This window comes from Anabrus simplex, chromosome 3, assembly GCF_040414725.1.
Source record: "Anabrus simplex isolate iqAnaSimp1 chromosome 3, ASM4041472v1, whole genome shotgun sequence".
NCBI classification, from domain to species: Eukaryota; Metazoa; Arthropoda; class Insecta; order Orthoptera; family Tettigoniidae; genus Anabrus; species Anabrus simplex.
The window spans coordinates 324,729,573-324,750,053 of NC_090267.1; the positions used below are offsets into that span (position 1 = coordinate 324,729,573).

General features: G+C 38.5%; 1 protein-coding gene across 2 annotated transcripts in view; it reads right to left on the reverse strand.

The window, feature by feature from the left end:
* Nucleotides 1-14,738: 14,738 nt before the first annotated feature.
* The window catches only part of nSMase (neutral sphingomyelinase), a 58,093-nt gene continuing 52,350 nt past the window's right edge, over nt 14,739-20,481 (reverse strand). For both annotated transcript variants that reach the window (XM_067144426.2, XM_067144427.2), the window contains exon 6: nt 14,739-15,962. In XM_067144426.2, the coding sequence (XP_067000527.2) occupies nt 15,438-15,962 (525 nt within the window). In that variant the 3' untranslated portion in view covers nt 14,739-15,437. The remainder of the gene's footprint in view (nt 15,963-20,481) is intronic.

Genomic DNA, 20,481 nt, shown 5'->3' on the forward strand with positions numbered 1-20,481 from the left:
GGTATAGATTTGATCCAGTGATCTGCCTAAATCTGTCAGTGAATGTTGATTACTATGTCCAGTTGCTTGGTGACTATTTGCACCCTTCATGAAGTTCACATCCTCCCATAATGACAGGCTATTCCAGCAAGATAACGCACCTGCACAAGGACAACCATTATTCAGCATTTGTTTGCTGAGAATCTGGCATGGACCCTTCACAACCGATATGAACCTGACCGAGCATTTAAGGGACACTGAGGTGTGATCTGTTCACACCCGCCATCTTCCAGCTTCATTGGCAACCAATAAAACATGGCTCAATATCACTCCACAGGTCTTCTGTGCACTTACTGAATCACTACCACGTTACGTTATTGCATTTCACCAAGCCAGAGAGAGTCCCAACATAATATTAGATGCCTGTTCCATGACGTCTGTCCTCTTAGTGTATAATATACACATCATTAACTGGGAAACATTACTCACCAAATCTCTTGACAATCTCACACCACTGCTAAAGGACTATGGTAGCTCCTGCAAGATTCAATAACAGCACTCTATGCTTAAGCTTCTTTTAAAGAACAACAAATATGTATGAATAAAATTCCAAACTAATAAAATAACAAACATGATTTCCCCATTTCATTACAGATCACAAAATTCTGGCTCTGAATACTCATGAAGTAGTATTAAAAAATATTAAGGTTGTGCAAAATCAACATGAAAACTTGCAATGCTACAGCATACTAATCCCAAAGAATTAAACCAGTAAAAAGGCACTGCTGTTGTTTAATGTAGATCTCACAGGATATTACTCCTTCAGCAATGCAATAATGCTCCTCCTCTCTTTTCCTAAAAGCTTACAAATAAAACAAAACTTGTAGTACCTAGAAAGTTGTCAACAGCATCTTTTACAAGACACCGAATAACATAATAGTGACATTATTTACATTTACTTATTTTCATTTAACTCAATAATTAGGATATGAATATTATCAGGACTGTTAGACTAAACTTTGAATGGTTCATTCCTGCTGCTACCTGCAGTGGGTTGTGTTTCCGAGCAAAGATCTTGTATGACCCACACAGCGGCATATGCTGTATATATGTAAATGATCCCTGCACATTTCTTTTTTTCAAAATTTGGTGGCAAAAAATTGGGGTGGGTGGGTATTATTTGAGTCAAGGTTGGCACAGTGCTCCTGATATACAGAAATCTGGAAGTTGGTATTTTTCTGTCTAATCTGTTCCTGCCACAAGTGAGAAGTGTGCTGCGTACATATGGTGTCAGTTTAAGAAGTAGCATATGTTCAGGATGGCTGGCTGGAGTGCGTTCTAAATAAAAGTCATTCACAGCTAAAGAAAAGCTCCACATTATTGAAGAGGCAGATCAAATTGGCAATTGGATTGCAGGAAGAAAGTTGTGGTTTGTGACTGGAGGAAAAATAAAGCTCAACTTGAATATACAAACAGTAAATTTTCCACAAATTGAAAACAGGGTATGTGACTATGTGATTGAAAAGGGACAGTTTGGATGTGCAGTCACAAGTGAAATATGCCTGTTGAAAGTAACAGTAACACAAAGAGAATTTTTAGAGGAGAGGTTTTAAGGTCAGCCATGGCTCATGTATTTCTGAACAAAATTATTTCAGTTTACCTGGCCAACTATGAAGAAAGAATTGTAAATTTTCACAGATTCGCTAATGGTTTGCATCAGAGAAATTTGTATTTACTCTTGAGAACTGGCATTGCAGACCAGACATTTATATATTTTGAAGATTAAGATGAGATGAGTTGTTTCATGATTTTATAATTTATTGTACTGTAGTAATGACAATTTTCAATACAAATATTGAGCAAAGCTAAAAAAGAGTTTTTCAAACTTTCCTTTCCTAAAATTAGGGTGCAGGGATTATTCACGTATGTACAGCAGTCATACAAAACTACTTTACTTGGCACTGATACATTCTACTTTCAATATTGGTACTAGTCAGTCACATACCGTATTAACATTTCAAACAAATAATAATACTTTTTACATATATTTTCATAAATGTTCTTGATAAAGAAACTAGACCAAAAGATAAATTTATATGATCAACTTTTCAGTCTAGTGTTCAAAGACCTTCAATCCTCTTTAGTAAGAACTCTACAATCATAAAATTGGCACACAATATCAAAAATCCCTATTGTAATTCTCATGAACTCCTTCATCAGTGGTCTGCAATCTAAACATTATATATCTCTGTAATTAATTAATTTTAACAACATGAAGTTTGCATATCCCTAAATTTTTAGTGACATAAGGAAGAGAGTAATAATATTACCTCACTTTAATGATACATTTAACAAATCCATGTCTTTTTTTTAAAGATTTTTAAAACAAGTTTTTATATGTTTCTTGACTTTTGTTCTTGAACAGCAGCAAACACTAGTCTGCTTCCAGTTAATAGTGTTATCAAAATATTACCGTTTTGTGAAAGAATTGATAGAGAACCGCTTCCTGCAAACAGAAGACATTTCTATTCAGAATGTGCTGGACTATTTTGACTTGGCCAGTTAGTTCTGAAATTACTTATGGTGAGACAGAAATGAAATTGTTATGTAGTCGATACAGGTTTCCTAATACAAAAATAATTTGAGGTTTCCAGGATTATCTTCAAGACAAGAAAATCCCAATATCCCTTCTTCTCTTGTCAACACAATTATCAGTGTCCACAAATCCATCAGTGAGCGAGTGTGAGTGTGGATTTTGCCAAATGAATCTGATTATCACACATGCAAGAGCTTCACTGTGCCTTCCTACAGTCACCACTCTCCTGTTTTATCAATTTGGCTGGTCTGCCACTACAGCTATTTAAATCTATGGTTTATGTAACTTCTGATTTTTGAAAGGAAGACATCTTTCAATCGCTATGAAAAGTAAGGGAAGAAGGTTTAATGATTACAACACTGACTGATTGATGCTAATTTGGAATTTTCTGTGATGTAAGGTAATTTCTATTACATAGGCCTATTATTACTAATACTTTCCTTCTCTCTTAGAAGGAAAACTCTGAATTTGTGGTTACCAATTAAGTAGAGTCATGGCGTCCCTGAAGAGTATGTAAGCTGGGTGCAACTTCTGTATCGCAATTCCACTAGTGTTGTCCGGAGTCCTGCTGGAATCTCTCCGCCTTTCGATATCACTGTGGGTGTTCATCAAGGTTCTGCCCTTTCACCATTGCTATTCATCCTCTGCATGGATACGGCAACAACTGACATACAGACTTCACATCCCTGGACCCTTCTTTATGCCGATGATGTGGTACTTGCACAAGAAACCCGTCCTGAACTCCAGCATCAGGTTCAAACGTGGAAGGACAGACTGGCTGAAAATGGACTGCACCTCAATATCCAGAAGACAGAATACCTGGAATGTGGCCCCCAAACCAGAGGTACCATAAGTATCAGTGAAGAAGACCTGCAGAAGACCATGCAATTTAAGTACTTAGAATCCGTCGTCACCTCAAACTGTGACACCACTCCTGATACTCGGATGAGGGTAAATGCAGCTTGGCTCAAGTGGAGACAGGTCACTGGAGTCCTCTGTGATAAAAAGATGCCTCAATATCTAAAGGCAAAAGTTTATAAGAGTGTGGTACGGCCAGCAGCGATCTATGGGACTGAATGTCGCCCCATGACGAAACAACAGGAGCAAATGTTGACAACCATGGAGATGAAGATGCTTCGATGGTCCATGGGGCTGACCCGATGTGACCACATAAGGAACACGGACGTCCGGCAAAGGTTTGGTGTCGCGCCCATCATAGACAAAGTGAGGGAAGCCCGTCTCCGCTGGTACGGCCACGTCATGAGAAAACAGGACGACTCAGTTGCCAAAACAGCGCTCCACATCAACCCAGAGGGAACAAGACCACGAGGAAGACCGGCAAAGAGATGGACTGACAACATCAGGGCAGACATGCACAGTGTTGGCTTAACACCAGAAGATGTCAACGACAGACAGAAATGGAGGAGATGTAGCAAAGCAGCAGACCCTGCAAGTCGGGATTAATGCTAAGAAAGAGAGAATTAAGTAGAGTCCCTCAGAGAGTACTCAATTTTTTTTTATAAACAGAGCTTTGCTGTAGAACAACAGAAATAAAATACTGGCAAAGAAGACAGCCAGACATCCTTCATGGTAAATCAGAGAACTGAATTATAAGTAATATATTACATATTTGCATGTTCTCCCATAGAATAAAGTCTTGCAAATTATGGAATGTCAGTATGTTTAAGCATGACAACATTTTTTGTCCTTCAGTGAACTATTTTTCATATATTCATTCCCTAGACTTTCTGTTAGATGTATGAATTTGGTAAAATATAATTTTACCGAGCTCGATAGCTGCAGTCGCTTAAGTGCGGCCAGTATCCAGTAATCGGGAGATAGGGGGTTCGAACCCCACTGTCGGCAGCCCTGAAGATGGTTTTCCGTGGTTTCCCATTTTCACACCAGGCAAATGCTGGGGCTGTACCTTAATTAAGGCCATGGCCGCTTCCTTCCCATTCCTAGGCCTTTCCTGTCCCATCGTCGCCATAAGACCTATCTGTGTCGGTTCGACGTAAAGCAAATAGCAAAAAAAATATATATATACACACACACACACACACACTTTTGTAATACAACAGCTACTTTTTATCAGATGTAACACAAAAGATATCCACCTAAACTCTCCTGGTAAAAAAAAAGATGAACCTGAAGAACCAACAATACAGAGCTTCATCATGAATTGGAATCCTCACTATGATAATGATGGTAACATATATCAGGAACTATAGTCAGTGAAAATCTGACCTTATAAACAGACAATGTTCTTATTTTGTGCTAAAATGCATACAAATGCAGAAACAGAAGCTGTTTTTATATATGAGAATATGCAGTACAGTTTTTTTTTTTTACAACTTGCTTTACGTCGTACTGACACAGATAGCTCTTATGGCAACAATGGGACAGGAAAGGGCTAGGAGTGGGAAGGAAGTGGCCGTGGCCTGAATTAAGGTATAGCCTTAGCATTTGCCTGGTGTGAAAATGGGAAACCAAGGAAAACCATCTTCAGGGCTGCCGATAGTGGGGTTCGAACCCTCTATCTCCCGAATACTGGATACTGGCCACACTTGAGTGACTGCAACTAACAAGCTCGGTGTAGTACAGTTTTAACAGTACACTTAACCTCTCAGCATGAGACGACTTTCACTACCTGGCTACCCTTTGCTGCGGAAGGAGTATAGCATCAAGTATACTAGTTAATTGGGCATAAATGACAAGTGATTCAGAGAATTTTACCAAAATATTCAGTTTGTTATTAGTGCATAAACACACAAACAGCATAATTTACTGGAATTACCTAAGGTCAGTGAAGTGGAGGAATCTTCTGATGCTTTCAAATCAAACAAGAAAGTTGCTGGATCAAATACAGGAATAACTAGTACCCGTTTTTTTGAGAAATAAGATCTCAATACAGGTTTCTGACTATGCTCATTAACATACACAATGCAAAAAATAAATACATTTCCTCCACAGAAACCAGTAAACATTCATTTACCCTCGATGAAAATGGAAATAACATACTCTGACCGCATGTGGTGTTGAGCATAAATAGATGCCTATTCTACTATCTTTACAAAATCGACAGTAGAAAACAACTAAAAATTTTTCACACAGGATAAAAGCATTTCTTTGCAGCATACTGAGACCCATAATCTGTTGTAAAAATTTCCCTTTGCCCTCTGTAATTATCCATGTCTTCTCACAAAAAAAACCACCATCAATAACATTACACCGATATTTTCCCATGTATCAAAAGCTACATTAATAATGTCAAGATCACAACTTTCACTGTCAAATTCTATATCCTAGTTTTTTTTTTTAACAAAACAAAACTTTCTGTACCATCACTTGGTAAAACATCGTTAATTTTTTAATTCGCGATCACAAGAAAACGTTTAGCTGCTGTGATGTTAACAACAGAACTTGTTGGATATTCACATTATTCAGACGTGATATATCATATGTAATAGACAAAAACTCAATAGATATACGCATCAAATGAAACATCGATGCTTCGGCTATAGATACATCTTATTACATTTGTAATAGTTAAAGAACAATTCGCTAGATAGAAGCACAAAGCAGAAGCTGCTATGCGCGTGCAATGTACATCACTCCGCGACAGAGAGCGTTGGGGAGTCTGCGTGCAGTGTACGGAACTCCACGCTGAGTGGTTAAGTGCACATGTCTATCTCCATTACTCCTTACAATGTACTGTAGAATATCATATATTCATGGATAAAGCCTGGATGTCTTCTTCAGACATGTTCTTTCCTCTTATCAACCCTAACTCTCCATATCCATTTTCTACCACTTGTATTGAACTTTACAGGGCGAGTTGGCCGTGCGCGTAGAGGCGCGCGGCTGTGAGCTTGCATCCGGGAGATAGTAGGTTCGAATCCCACCATCGGCAGCCCTGAAGATGGTTTTCCGTGGTTTCCCATTTTCACACCAGGCAAATTCTGGGGCTGTACCTTAATTAAGACCACGGCCACTTCCTTCCAACTCCCAGGCCTTTCCTATCCCATCGTCGCCATAAGACCTATCTGTGTCGGTGCGACGTAAAGCACCTAGCAAAAAAAAAAAAAAAAAAAAAAAAGTATTGAACTTTTTCTTTTCTTGCTCTGCATTTATTCAACCTTCTTCTTAGAGAGAGAGAGAGAGAGAGCGCGCACGCACGCTTTTACCTCCTCATTCTGAGTACCCTCCTGCCATTGTTCCCACATCCTTGTACCACCAATCATTCTCGCTACTTTCATGTCTGTTACTTCTAACTTATGAATAAAATATCCCAAGTCCACCCAGGTGTCACTCTCGTACAACAAAGCTGGTCTGAAAACAGACTGGTGTGGAGGTAGTTTCGTCCGGGAGCTGACTTCTTTCTTACTGAATACTGTTTGAGTGCAACTGCGAGCTCACTACGTTAGCTTTGCTGCACCTTGATCCAATCTCACCTACTATACTGTCATCCTGGGAGAACACACATCCGAAATATTTGAAATGATCTACCTGTTCCAGTTTTTTTATTCACAATCTGACATTCAATTATCTTAGGTATCTTCTCTACTGACATAATTTTAGTCTTGGACATGCTAATTTTCACATCATACTCACTGCATGGTAATAAACTAAGATGCTTTATACATGTAAAGAGGATGGAGGAGAAAAGAATACCAAAACAGATGATGGAGATGATGATGTCCGGCAGGGTTGGGCGGCCAGTATCAAACGTGAAAACCGAAGGCTGGACCAATGGCTACGGATGAAAGAGTTCCCCTTAGGAAGTTTGATGAAACCTTTGTGCATGAATTCATCAACGAACTGCTGTCTTGTAGATGTGGCAGGGGACTGCTAAAGGCTAAGGGGAAAAAACCCTGAAAGAAAATTCCTCTTCGGCGATAGACCTAGGAAGTCAGCTGGAAGAGTACTGTGCAAAATGCTTTTAACCAAAGAACGAGCCTTGGAATAACAAAAAAGCTAGCCTGAGAGTTGCTACCTTGAACATATTAAGACTGATTGGAAAATGTAATGAAATAAAAGATATAATGAAACACAGACGCATGAACATCTTGGGTCTAATGAGTGAGGTGGAAAGGATGCAACACAAAACTACTGAATGATGGATACAAACTGTACTGGTGTGGATTAGACAGTAGCAAGAAATGGAGTTGGCTTTGTTCTTGACAAGGACATTTAACTGAATTTATGATGTCATTTTCATTAATGAGAGGCTTATTAAAGTGAAGGTATGCCTGAAAGGGGAATATCTAAAACAGCTGTACAAGCCTATGCCCCTCAGCAGGATTGTAGTGAAGAAGAAAAACTGAATTTCCTCCAAATACTAGAGGACAGTATAAATGAGGAGAACCTGATGGGTGACTATAATACCCAGGTAGGAGTAGATTCAACTGGATATGAAGGGATTATGGAGCCTTTCAGATATGGGATAAGGAACAAGGAAGGAGAACTTCTACTTGATTTGTGCTTAAGGAATATCCTGGTGATAAAGAACACATGGTTCTATAATAATAATGGGATGGTAAACTGTACGATCTGATGTAGGCATTGTATACCAAGTTACTACCCCACTTTTAACTGTCATATGACAAGCTCATCACATTCGTGGCACTGAAAACGTTGTGGCTGATAGCCTCAGTAGAATGTTCTATCCAGGCAGTTCTGATCCTCAATCAGAGCCTGCAGATCCCTCTCCTAAACAAGTTTCGACCTTTGTGAATGTAGTTCTGACTAATTCGCCTTTTCTTTTCAAGGATATTTCCAAACATCAGAAAGATGATGCAGAATTAAAGGCTATTATTGACAGGATTAAATATGGTGAACATGTTAAACTTTATGTTCTTAAGAATGGTGTTCTATGTTGTCCTGTTCATGGTAGACAGGACCCCAAAATTGTAGTTCCATCTAACCTAGTTCCTGCTCTTTTCAAATATTTTCATGAATCTCCAGCTGGTAGCCATCTTGGGGTTTTCAAAACTAGAAAGAAAATCTGTAAACACTTCATTTGGAAATCCATGGATGGTGAAATCCGTACTCTTGTCAAATCTTGCAAAACTTGTAATATTAGTAAACCTGCTCCTAATACTCGCCTCGGTCTGTTGTCATCTGAACAAGCTTCTCATCCTATGGAGAGATTATTCATTGATTGCATTGGTCCTTTCCCAAGGTCCCGGACTGGCCATCGTTTCATACTTGTGTGTGTTGATGCCTTCTCGCATTTTACGTGGTTGTTCACAACTTGTATGGCTAATGCTAATACTACTATCTTTTGTTTGAAACAGATCTTTGCTTCCTTTTGACCCTGTCAATATTTAGTGAGTGACAATGCCAGAGCCTTTACCTCTGTTCACTTCTGTAATTTGTTTTGATCTGTCAATTTCTCATGTAACCACGACCCTGTACTACCCGAGGCCAAATTACGCCGAAAGAGTTAATCAAAATCTTTGATCTATTCTAATTGCTTATCACTCTGCTGACCATTCTAAGCGGGATTCATCGCTCAATTGGTTGTCATTTGCATTCAATACTGCCGTCCATGAGAGTCATAAGCAAACGCCTGCTTCATTAATGCTAGCTTTTACTCCTAATTCTTCTCTTTCAAATCTATGGTCCGATCACCAGATGACCAATGGGGCAATTGCATTACTCCTGACATCCACATTCGTCAATTAAAAATGTTTTTATTCCAACCAATTACAATTCACCAGATTTCCGCAGGGGAAGTTCGAGATCATTCTATTATGACATACAAATTTCGTCAGCAAAAACATGACACGTGTAGGTACACCCTGCCTCAAAAATAAATACATAATACCTAAAATTCCACAAATTAATAATAACCTTTTACAGCCACAGGCAAAAAAATATTTTAAATACTAAAATTTCTTTGAACATAATTCTTGCAATATTCTTTAGAGTTCCAAATATAAATAATTTTCTTCACCAGTGCAGAAAGATAAAATCGTAAAAACAATATATCAAGTGTTCACATTTCCAAAATTAAATAAAATGGTACATGACATTTTAAAAATATAATGAAAAGATTTTGATGACTCCAGCTGTCCCAACACCGGTCACAACGTGAATGGAGCAATTGTTTCGCACCGACAAGCAGATAATAGCTGTCACCAATCTTCTTTCATGATACAGACTTTACACACTCGCTTTTCCAGGAAAAAAGTTACTTGGGGACTGAAATGTCTGGAATGTTACCTTAAGTCACCAAGACCTCTCCAACACCTACAGGTGTAAAGGTTACGGTAGAAGGGGAAGGTGTGGATTTTCCATGAACAGTATTGACTCAATTTCACATTGTTCATAGTGTGCAGTACTTGGAATCATTCAAATACCAATTTGAAAATGTCTAAAATTAAACCACACGTGTCAGTTCATTTAAAACAAATAGTAGCCGAGTTTGGTGATAGTGCGTTTTCTACTGATGGAAGCATATTATATTGTAAGCTGTGTGAAACCAAAGTATCAGCTGAAAGACGGTTTACTGTAATGCAGCATAATGGTTGTGAGAAGCACATGCGTCTTCTTGAGTGCTTATCAAAGAAAGCTGTAGTTCAATGCTTACTTCCTACTGTTGCCTCGACATCCACCAAGTTCTCACAGTTTAGTAAGGAGTTGTGCGATGTGTTAGTGTCAGCATATATTCCACTATTTAAAATTTAAACTCTTTAATCCAAAATTACGTGCATTTTTGGAAAAACACACAAACCAAGAAATACCAGATGAGTCAACTTTAAGTAAGAAATGGTACAAGCAGAAATACACTGAAGGCACTTTACTCTAAAAGGGTACATGTCACGTGCCTAGCGCATGGCCTACATAGGGTTTGAGAAGAAGTGTAAGCAAATTATCCCCATGTAGACAGTCTTTTGGTGAACGAAGTTTCATATCTTTTGGATAACCCAGGGATTTCTGCCCTGTAAAGGGTAAAAAGAAAATATTTACGTAATAGAACAAGAAAGCAACTAAGAATTTCATACGTTAATTTTTAAACTTTTTTTCTAGTGGTTTAATGCTGCACTAACACACTGAAGGAAGGAAAAGAGCTAAGGATTCGAACCCACCATCTCCCAAATGCAAGTTAACAGCTATGCGACCCTAACCACACAGCCAACTCGCTTGGTATATGTGACATAAAAAGGAGTACTGAAGCTCATCAAATGAGGCTGCAATGGTCTATAGGGGAAAGTGACGATGATAATTCTTCTTCTTAATGAAAAATGAAAACCTACAACCTATTTTCCAGTCACTGACCGGGTCAGAGATGTAATAAAGAAGCATATATAGGCTGTTAGTACGAGGGGGTCGCCACTCCCAAAGTGATATATTAATGACTGATAGATGCTTAGAAATGAGAATGGAGAGTGTTGCTGGAATGAAAGAATGACAGGGAAAAGCGGAGTACACGGAGAAAAACCTGTCTCGCCTCCGCTTTGTCCAGCACAAATCTCACATGGAGTGACCGGGACTGGAACCATGGTATCCAGCAGTGAGAGGCCGACGCACTGCAATCTGAGCCATGGAGGCCCCCCTTCTTCTTAATATTATAGTGAATGCAGATCACTCACACCTTGAGTGTGCTTGAAATCAAGTTTATGTTCCTCCAATAGTCAATATAAAATGACAGCTAAAATTCAAAGGGGGGTAACCCTAGAATGCCAACAAGGTGTAAGAATGATGAATATACTCTCTAAAAAGGTAACTGTTTCTGACCTACAGGGTAGAACGATCTTCCCTACTATGCAAGTGTCACCGTGTAAGTAGTAAATTTGGCACCCTATGTGAAGGTTCTCCTGTACTCTTCTTCATGCTGAAGTAATCTTCGAAAGGTAAGCTGCTATGTAAATTTAGTGTTGTTCACAAACCTAATACTCCAGGGACGTCGATGTTCTTATAAGATGAAAGGAAGCAAGTCACACCAGTTCCTTACAAGACAAGATCTGATTTGTACTTCTGATTTCCACAATGCATGAAGGGAAGTCGATAAGAGAAAGCACCAAAATCAGAGATTATTCTTTCATACAACCAGGCCAAAGGGTATTTTGAAATATTTGATCAAATGTGTCACAATATGAACTATGAGGGGAAAACAGTAGGTTTGCTATTTTTATAAAATAATGAATATGGCATTGATTAACTCGTGAATAATTTTCAGCCATCGGTACGTGAAGGAAAATCCAAGAAGTAAAGTGATATCTCGAACGAACTTCATTCTAACGCTTTACGAGCATCTTGTTCAGCCTTGGCATAAACAGAGCCTGACTGGGAAAGGACTGTCATACCACCTAAGGACAGGTCATGGGTTGTGACTATCAGATGGGCAGGAAGAAGGTCAAGTCAAGTAGAATAGAAGTATTGTCACTTACGCGACAGTAAGAAGAGGCAGATGACAATGGTTTATTGTCTGATTCGTGCTCAGCCAATTTGCAGGTAACATCGGTGGAAAGGTTGTCCAAACTGCTGACCCCCACCAGAGAATCACCAAAGCTCTGATGCAGGTAAATATTAAAGGTTTCTGTTCATCTGTTGTCGCTGTCTTCATTTCTTCTTTACCCTGTACCTTTCACATATAGTGAACGTTGTGTTGGCCTCCTTCAATATCATTTTTAACTAATTTCTTGCAGTCTATATATTTCAAGTGATACTGAAATAGTTATAAGTTTGCCCATATTGCCTACTACTGTTTCTATACAGCCAGTAATTCAGTAATTTTTCCAAAAGCATGAATCTGACAATTCTGATGACAATAAATACACATTCAGCATCTTAGACAACTCCTGCTCAGAGTTTGTTACAACTGTTATGCTATCTGAAAATCAAATGTACTGGATATAGTGCCCATTTCTTTTAAATCCTTTTGTATTTGCCTTAAACATCTTTATGGTTTCTTCAATGAAAACATTACAGTGGTACAGTGAGACAGCAGCCCTGCCTAACACATTTTCTGATTTTTGCTGTCTAGATACTTCCTCGGATATCTACCATTGTGATCTGTCCTTCACAGAGTCGCAGTATCAGCCTCCTGCTTTCCAGTACAAACCTGTAGCTTTAAGAATTTTGAATAGTTTGTCCAACTCACATTATCGAAAGTCTTTTCAATATTTACAAACGTTACATAGGTGATTCTCATCATCTCGAACCTCCTTTCCAAAATTGTTCAGAGAGCCAAGATGGCCTTTCTTGTTCCCACCCCTGTCCTAAATCTGAACTGGTCCTGATCAATTTGTAAGTTTAATTTGTTATTTAACCTGTTTTTCTTTAATTACTGATAGTAGTATTTTGGATGTATGAGAGAGCAGAGTTATGGTTCTGTGTTCATAGAATTCTACATTGCTTCCCTTTCTTTGGTATCATGACTGTTCTGCATTTGATGAAGTTTTCTGGAATTTCACCATCATCGTAGCATCTGCATATCATGGCTTATAGAACTTCTTTCAATTTCTCTACCATATTCTTTAGCAGTTCTCCTAGTATGTTACTGGACTGATGGCTTTATTTAATTTAACCAATGATGTGTTGGTTCATCCCTTCTTGAGACTGTAGGACCTTTATTTTAATTTTTTTGTTACTGTTTAACATTACACTAACATGTCGAATGTTTTCAGCGACACAAGGATGGGAAAGGACTAGGATTGGGAAGGTAGCGGTCATGGTCTTAATTAAGGTAAAGTCCCAGCATTTTCCTGGTGTGAAAACGGGAACCCACGGAAAACCATCTTCAGGGTAGCCTACAGTGGGACTTAGGACCTTTATTATCTTCCTCTACTTCATGTTCTAGTTTGTTACAAAGGAAAAAAGAAAAAAAAACCTGAACAATGGATGAGTTCAGTATGCTGCATTACCAATTGAGAATATAGGCATACTCACTTTTTTCCTCTCCATTATATATATTTTATGTATTTCCAGTCAAATAATACACAGTGGGCAAGAATACAAGGAAGAAAGTGAAGGGGAAAATAGGCACAATTGTAGTCAACATAGATATGCCTGACAAACAGAACTTTACAAGGACCAGCAACTGTCACAAAGTTTTCAATGTGGAAAGAGAGATTCCTTTCTATCCAACAGGGCAAAATGATGCAGGGCGCGATTTGCAGCAAGATTCTCAACAATTAATGGAACTAAACCTTACGATACCATTGTTCTGTTTATCAGTCAAACTGAAAACAATGCCATGGTCCTATAGCCATAGGATGATTCACTTTCTTGCCTCCCATTTGTATGTTCAAAGTCTCAAAGATGGAGCTTGTCAAGTAAGTACACACAATACTTGTAATGAAATGCACTAGGAAAACTTCTTTAGAAAACTTTTCTCTTAAACGTAATTGTGCCATTTACCTTGTATTTGTTACTACATCATCTTGTTTCAACCTTTCCCTTCCTCCTATCATATCACATCATTCATTTTAGCTCATTAACACCTCTGATGAGGTTGATGTCAGGAAGGGCAGCCGGTCGTGAAAACTCGCTTTGAAGATGCATCTCACTTCAAACCTGATCCCATAGAGAAACGGGATAAGGGTTAGATATACATACATAGATTACACAGATTTGTACCCATGTGGAAAAAACAAACAGATCAGCAAATTTTAGCAACCAATGCGCATGCAGTATTTTTTAAACCATCTTCATATTTAACCGATGATATTGTCTGCCTCCATAGTGCAATAGTTAGTGTTATTAGCTGCTGTCTTACGGGGACTGAGCTTACTTCCTGGTACTACCAGAAATTTAAAAATGACAGGAGGGCTGGTGTATGTTTAAAATGGTTCAAGCAGCTCACCTCCATTGGGGGTGTGCCGGAAAAGAATTGTACCACCTCGAGATGAGAACACCAGTTTACTTTTACCAATGATTTTTAAACCTAGCTTTTTGCATACTCCGCAATGTTAGAATTTATTTCCGGAAAGATCTGTAAATGGCATCACCGGAAGTTTGGAGCAGCAACACTTGCACATGTCCTACAGTACATTCCACAAGTATGTTTCACTAATGCACCATACGCAGTAAATTTTTAACTGTTAGGTTCTTCAGTCTGAAAAAAAAAAAAAAAAAAAAAAAAAAAGAGTAATAAATTTATAAACTACCTAAAAAGTAACACACATGGTGAAACGAAATGGCGTATGGCTTTTAGTGCCGGGAGTGTCCGAGGACATGTTCGGCTCGCCTAGTGCAGGTCTTTCGATATGACGCCCGTACGCGACCGGCGCGTTGTGATGAGGATGAAATGATGATGAAGACAACACATACACCCAGCCCCCGTGCCAGAGAAATTAGCCAATGATGGTTAAAATTCCCGACCCTGCCGGGAATTGAACCCAGGACCCCTCTGACCAAAGCAGCACGCTAACCATTTAGCCATGGAGCCGGACAACACATATGGTAACAGTATTATACTATAACAGTATTTCAAAATTAGTTTCGGCAGACAGTATGAAATTAACTGAGTTGAAATTGAAAAGAGATGGGTTCAGATTTTACAAACCATATGCAGTAACCCGCCAAATAAATGGCACAGTATTAATATTTCTTTTCAATGCCATCTTTTTCCTATACACATATAAAAACACATCATTACTTCGAAGAATTTCTCTTGTCGTGTGGAATGACTATAATAGAATACAAACTCATGTGAAACAACAGCCAGGAAAATAGCAGGTGATTAAACAGTCTTGATACAAGTAAAGGACTGTGTTCTTAAAGATTCTGCTTTATAATCAAGGCTGCTGTGACAACAAATGAAATTATTAGTTAAATAATATTCAGCATGGCTCTACTGTAAATGTCAAGAAGAGAAATTCAAGTAAAGCGGCTTAGTTCTAAATTACAATTAGTGATTACGCTGGTATATATTTTCTGATATAGAGGAAGACCCTTCACTATCTGACAAGCTAAGTTTAACCCTAGAGTAGGCTAATTCCATAGCTAACTTCCCTGTCAGAATGCCGTTGACTTCTATGCGATTCCACAATGTGCCCATAAAAATAGTAAAACACATGATGGAGGAAACAATAGCCAGGGCAAATTTATGAACTTTATGTAAGTCATATGGTGCACTTGTTGACAATATTGATAGAGCTATTAAGAATAATAGAGTAGATATCATCCAGTAAGAATACTGGTCTTTAGTCAGTTTGACAAGTGCCTGGTTACAGATAACTAAACCTTCCTCTAATACAACAAAAAGCTCTTCATTATTTTCTTGGAATGATGGAATGCTATCACCTGATGACAATGACAAATCAGAAGCTTTACTGACTGATATATCAACAGATACTGCTTCATGGTCAGAATAGCTATAATCACAGCCCGGAACACGTTCTGGCAGTGGCTGTCTATATTCAATCTGATTAACCTGAAATCATAAAATACACAGATGAATGAATGGCTTTATAAAAACAAATTAGTAGGCATTTATAGAAACATAATTAGGAACACATAAAATGGATAAATACAATGACAGTTTAGCACCGAAGAAGGGAGCAATAAAAAAGGAGACAACAAAAAACATGAAAACAAAAAAGAACAAGGACAATCTCCACATCTTACTACACTGCTGCCCTCAGATACATGGCGCTGGCCTCATCAATCCCAATTCTACATCTATTTCTTCTCAGCCCTTTGTTGAGCTTGTTTCTGAGCGTCGGAGGTTGTGGGTTCGGATCCCACTGGTGTCTGGTTGGCCATTTTTGTTCTGTACTTAACATCTCTTCATCACGTACTAAATGTACGTAACACGACCTAATAGGTTGAAAGTCGCTTTCGATTACAATGTGGTAGTGAAAATTCAATATTCATTTCCTTAGTTAATTTCTTTGGCTCGGGGGCTGGATGTTTGTGCCATCTTCAGCATTAGCTTTCATCTTAGGTAGTGCCCCGTCCTCACAGATGCGCAGGTCGCCTATATGGGAAAAACTCGAAAGACCTGTGCCAGGCCTCTCTGGAGGCCACACACCATTATTATTATGATATTATTTAATAATACAGGGGTAAAATTCTATGAATGATGATCGTACCAAAGTATCCTCAAATGTTGAAAGCGCTCCAGTATGAAGCAGCCACAATACTGACTGTAATCAAGTCTTCAAGTTGGGTTTCCATAGGGCAGTTCTTGAACTGCACCACAGTCGCAGTCGGCATTCTATGTATAACCCCATCGTTTGAGTGTAGCCTTTGTTCTAAGCATTCCACTTCTTATCCTATTCAGGGTCTTCCAGACAGTATAAGCAATGATTTTTATAATTATTTAACTCCATTGATCATAATTTTGTATGCATTTCTTGTTCATTGTTTTTTTTTCTCTGATTGGACTCTCATAATCCCTTTTGAATTATTTTTAACTACACAATTCACCTTCATGTTTTAGACATTTAATGTACTCAACTCTTAGAAATGTTTTACCCTGTTATATGTTTCTTGATCGAGATTAGTACTAAGATGATGATAAATTTGAATGAATGCATGAGTTAATTAAAATTAAGTTCTGATGTATCGATTAGGTGGATTTATAACTCTTATTTCTGTTAATAAAGTCTTTCAAACAGGCCAAGACTGCGAAGTATGTGCTGGCGTTCCTTCTGTTAGCTGATTCCAGCCGAATAGTGTGGACTGTTGCTGCCAGTATTGATACGAAAGAACACTTGGTGTTACCCGTTGTTAATGTTATTAATGAAACTCCTCCATGAGCTGAGATGCTGTTTTACTATTTCATGATTATAGAGAAGATGACGGCTGTTATTACGATCGCCGTATCTACGGCATATATTCCCTACCTTGCATACTGCTGTTCATCTCAACCTCGTCCTCGCCGCATCAAGCACTCCGCTCACCTGTGCTCTGCCAGTGCGATTACGTCATTCTTGCTGCACTTCGCCGTTGCCTGTGCGCTGTGTGAACACGTGATGTCTTGTTTCTCGAACTCACTGGCTTGTAGCCTTCTCTCCTTTTCTGGAATATTCTACATCACTATATATTGCCCACTTCGCTGCTCCACATTTGAGTCAGGTTTCGTGGCGGAGTGGTGGAGTACCAAAAATACTGTGCCTCTTGTAATAATGTCAATTCCATCTGGACTCTATCTTCAAGGTATTTGGTGAGCAAGACTTATTATAATTTATCTTCATTTGGACTTTAAATTTTCATTCAGGCTATTGCCTGCTGAAATTTTCTTCCGTCGTGTTGGCATGCTGCATTTTAAAAGCTCATAACATAGACTGCATCTCTACACGAACTGCGCTACGGACAATTATAAATTATTTATAATCATTTCAGATGTCTTTCTAGACCTATGCAATTGGTAAATTCTGGAAAACCCGGTGAAGAAAATCCTTTCTCCGTCCTAATCCTTATCCCACTTCCCTTCCCCCCCCCTTTCGTGCTTTCTTTCTTTCAGGGCCTTACTCCCACTTTCTTACTCAGTTTCTATATATATTGTACACTTGTAATTTATATAATAGGCTATCCTTTTATGCATTTTTGGATATTCAATGTGTAAATGTGGCACACTTTTCGAATTTTTCTCTACTTTGGTATATTTATCTCTCAGCATTTGTTAAAAATTTATCTTCCATTTATTTATCTTGTTGTTATGTTTTATTGTTAAATATATTCTATTCACATTGTTATTTTTCTTGGTCTTCCTATTGGCCTAGCTCCTTTTTTACTGTGTGCTTCCTTGGTTTATATAATTTATTATTATTATTATTATTATTATTATTGTTCATACTATATTTTCTCACTACTGTACTTTGGTACTCAGAGCTCCTACGGTATTGCTAATATCATATTATACTTCACTGTACGATCATCAGATCACTTATCACCACCGTATTATAGCAGAGCTTCTTCCTCCCCACAGTATGGTAGCTGACTAACTTTTGGTTCGATTCCCATCTCTTCTTTTATTTTTATTTTTTGTATAGACTTTGGCTTTTTTGTTTGTCTTCTTACTATGGCTTACTTTTCAGACAATTTTTCTCCTTATCACTCCGACACTTCTTCTACATCTTCTTCCAATCCTCTTAATTTTTCGGCTCCAAACCCTTTTGTTACTTATGATTTACTTTCTCATAATTCTTTTACCACTACGGATTCTATTTCCACTACCTCTCTTCTTCTGACATTTCTTTACTGCCGAAAGAACTATCTCTTGATTGTACCGCTTTTATTCCGCCTACAAAATCCCCTTTATGTCAATCGCCCTCTCCCCCTCCTAAACCTTTCTCAAACACTTCCCCACCTTCACCTACACCACCGCCTACTCCGTCTTCACAATTTTTGTATGAATCTCCTAATCCTTTTTCTACCTCTTCTCATTCAGAAGCTATAAACTTACATCTTATTAAGAAATCTTTAGACTTAGTTCACCACCTCACTTCGACGCATCCACAAGTACTTACACTCTGGTTGTTTGCCGCTCGTAAATTTAAAACTGAACTTGGCCCCATTTTCCCAATTACTTTCCCTCTTATATTCTAAAACTACTGGTCATTTTAGTAATTTTTTGTCACAACACATGACTGATTGCCATGGATTCAATTTCGTTCTATTGTACACAATTACTTTCTTCCCTATGAAATTCACCAACAGTTAAGCTCTGTTTTCGTACGTCGTCATCAATGTCCTAATGAAACAACTTATGACTTTCTGGATTCTCTTATTAATTTTGCTGATGTTCTTGCCAGATCTGAACACCCTCAGGAAATTATCTCTCTCGTGCGTTTTTATGCTGCTCCTCCGTTTCGGCAATTAATTAACCCTTTTTCTCCTCCACATCTATTTCTCACCTCTGGCAATTAATTAACCCTTTTTCTCCTCCACATCTATTTCTCACCTCTATCATATTGCTCAAATGGACACTTTCAATTCTTATAGTAATGCTTCATATTATGCTTCTGTTCCCCCTCCTCCTCCCACCTTTTCTACCCCACCTCCCTCTTCTCCTCCTACTTCTTCTCCTCATCCACCCACTTCCACTCTCTCTTGTTTTCGCTGTCAAGGCCGAGGCCATATTGCTTGCAATTGTCCAACTCCACGATCGGGAAACGCTCTCTCCCGCCATATGTAGGCAGCATTCGGTCTAAAGGGCAAAATCTGCCACTTGCCGCTCCGTGCCTGGCTCGCTCTGCTTATATTCTTGCTGTACTTCAGAATATTCCCTCTCTTGCATTATTAGACTCAGGGGCTTCTATTTCACTTCTCAGTTCCTCTTTTTTCCAGCAATTACTTCAATTATAATCCACATCTTCAATTACGTTTTTCAGATTTATTATGTATTTCTGTCTCACGTCACCCTTTAAACATTCTTGGTCAACTTATCCTTACAGTAAAGATTTCTAAATTTTCATGGTCCTTTCTCTTTTACGTTGCTCGAGATCTTCCTATTCCCCTTATACTTGGAAATGATTTTTTTTCACATACTGGCTTAATTCTCCACACTCACACTTCTTCCATTTCTTTTCATTTTGATTCTGTCACTAGCATTCCTTTGATCAATCCTTCTGATTCCCCTACTTCATTACATCTATCTAACTCGCATGTCTATGTCACCGAGTCTCAGCAGGACGTTTTAACCTCTCTTCTTGACAAATTTTCTGATGTGGTTATGGAACAGCTTGGTACTGTCCGCAGTTATGAGGCTCATATCGATCTCTTGGACCACTCTCCCATCAGATCTCCCCCTTATCATCTTAGTCCACCTCGTATGCAACCTTTGGAGCAACACATATCTCAAATGCTTTCTGATGGCACCATTATCCCTTCTACTTCGAATTATGTTTCACCTGCTTTTCTGGTCAATAAACCTGATAATTTTACACGTTTTGTCATTGATTACCGTCATCTCAATAGTAAGATTAAGTATGATGCTTATCCCC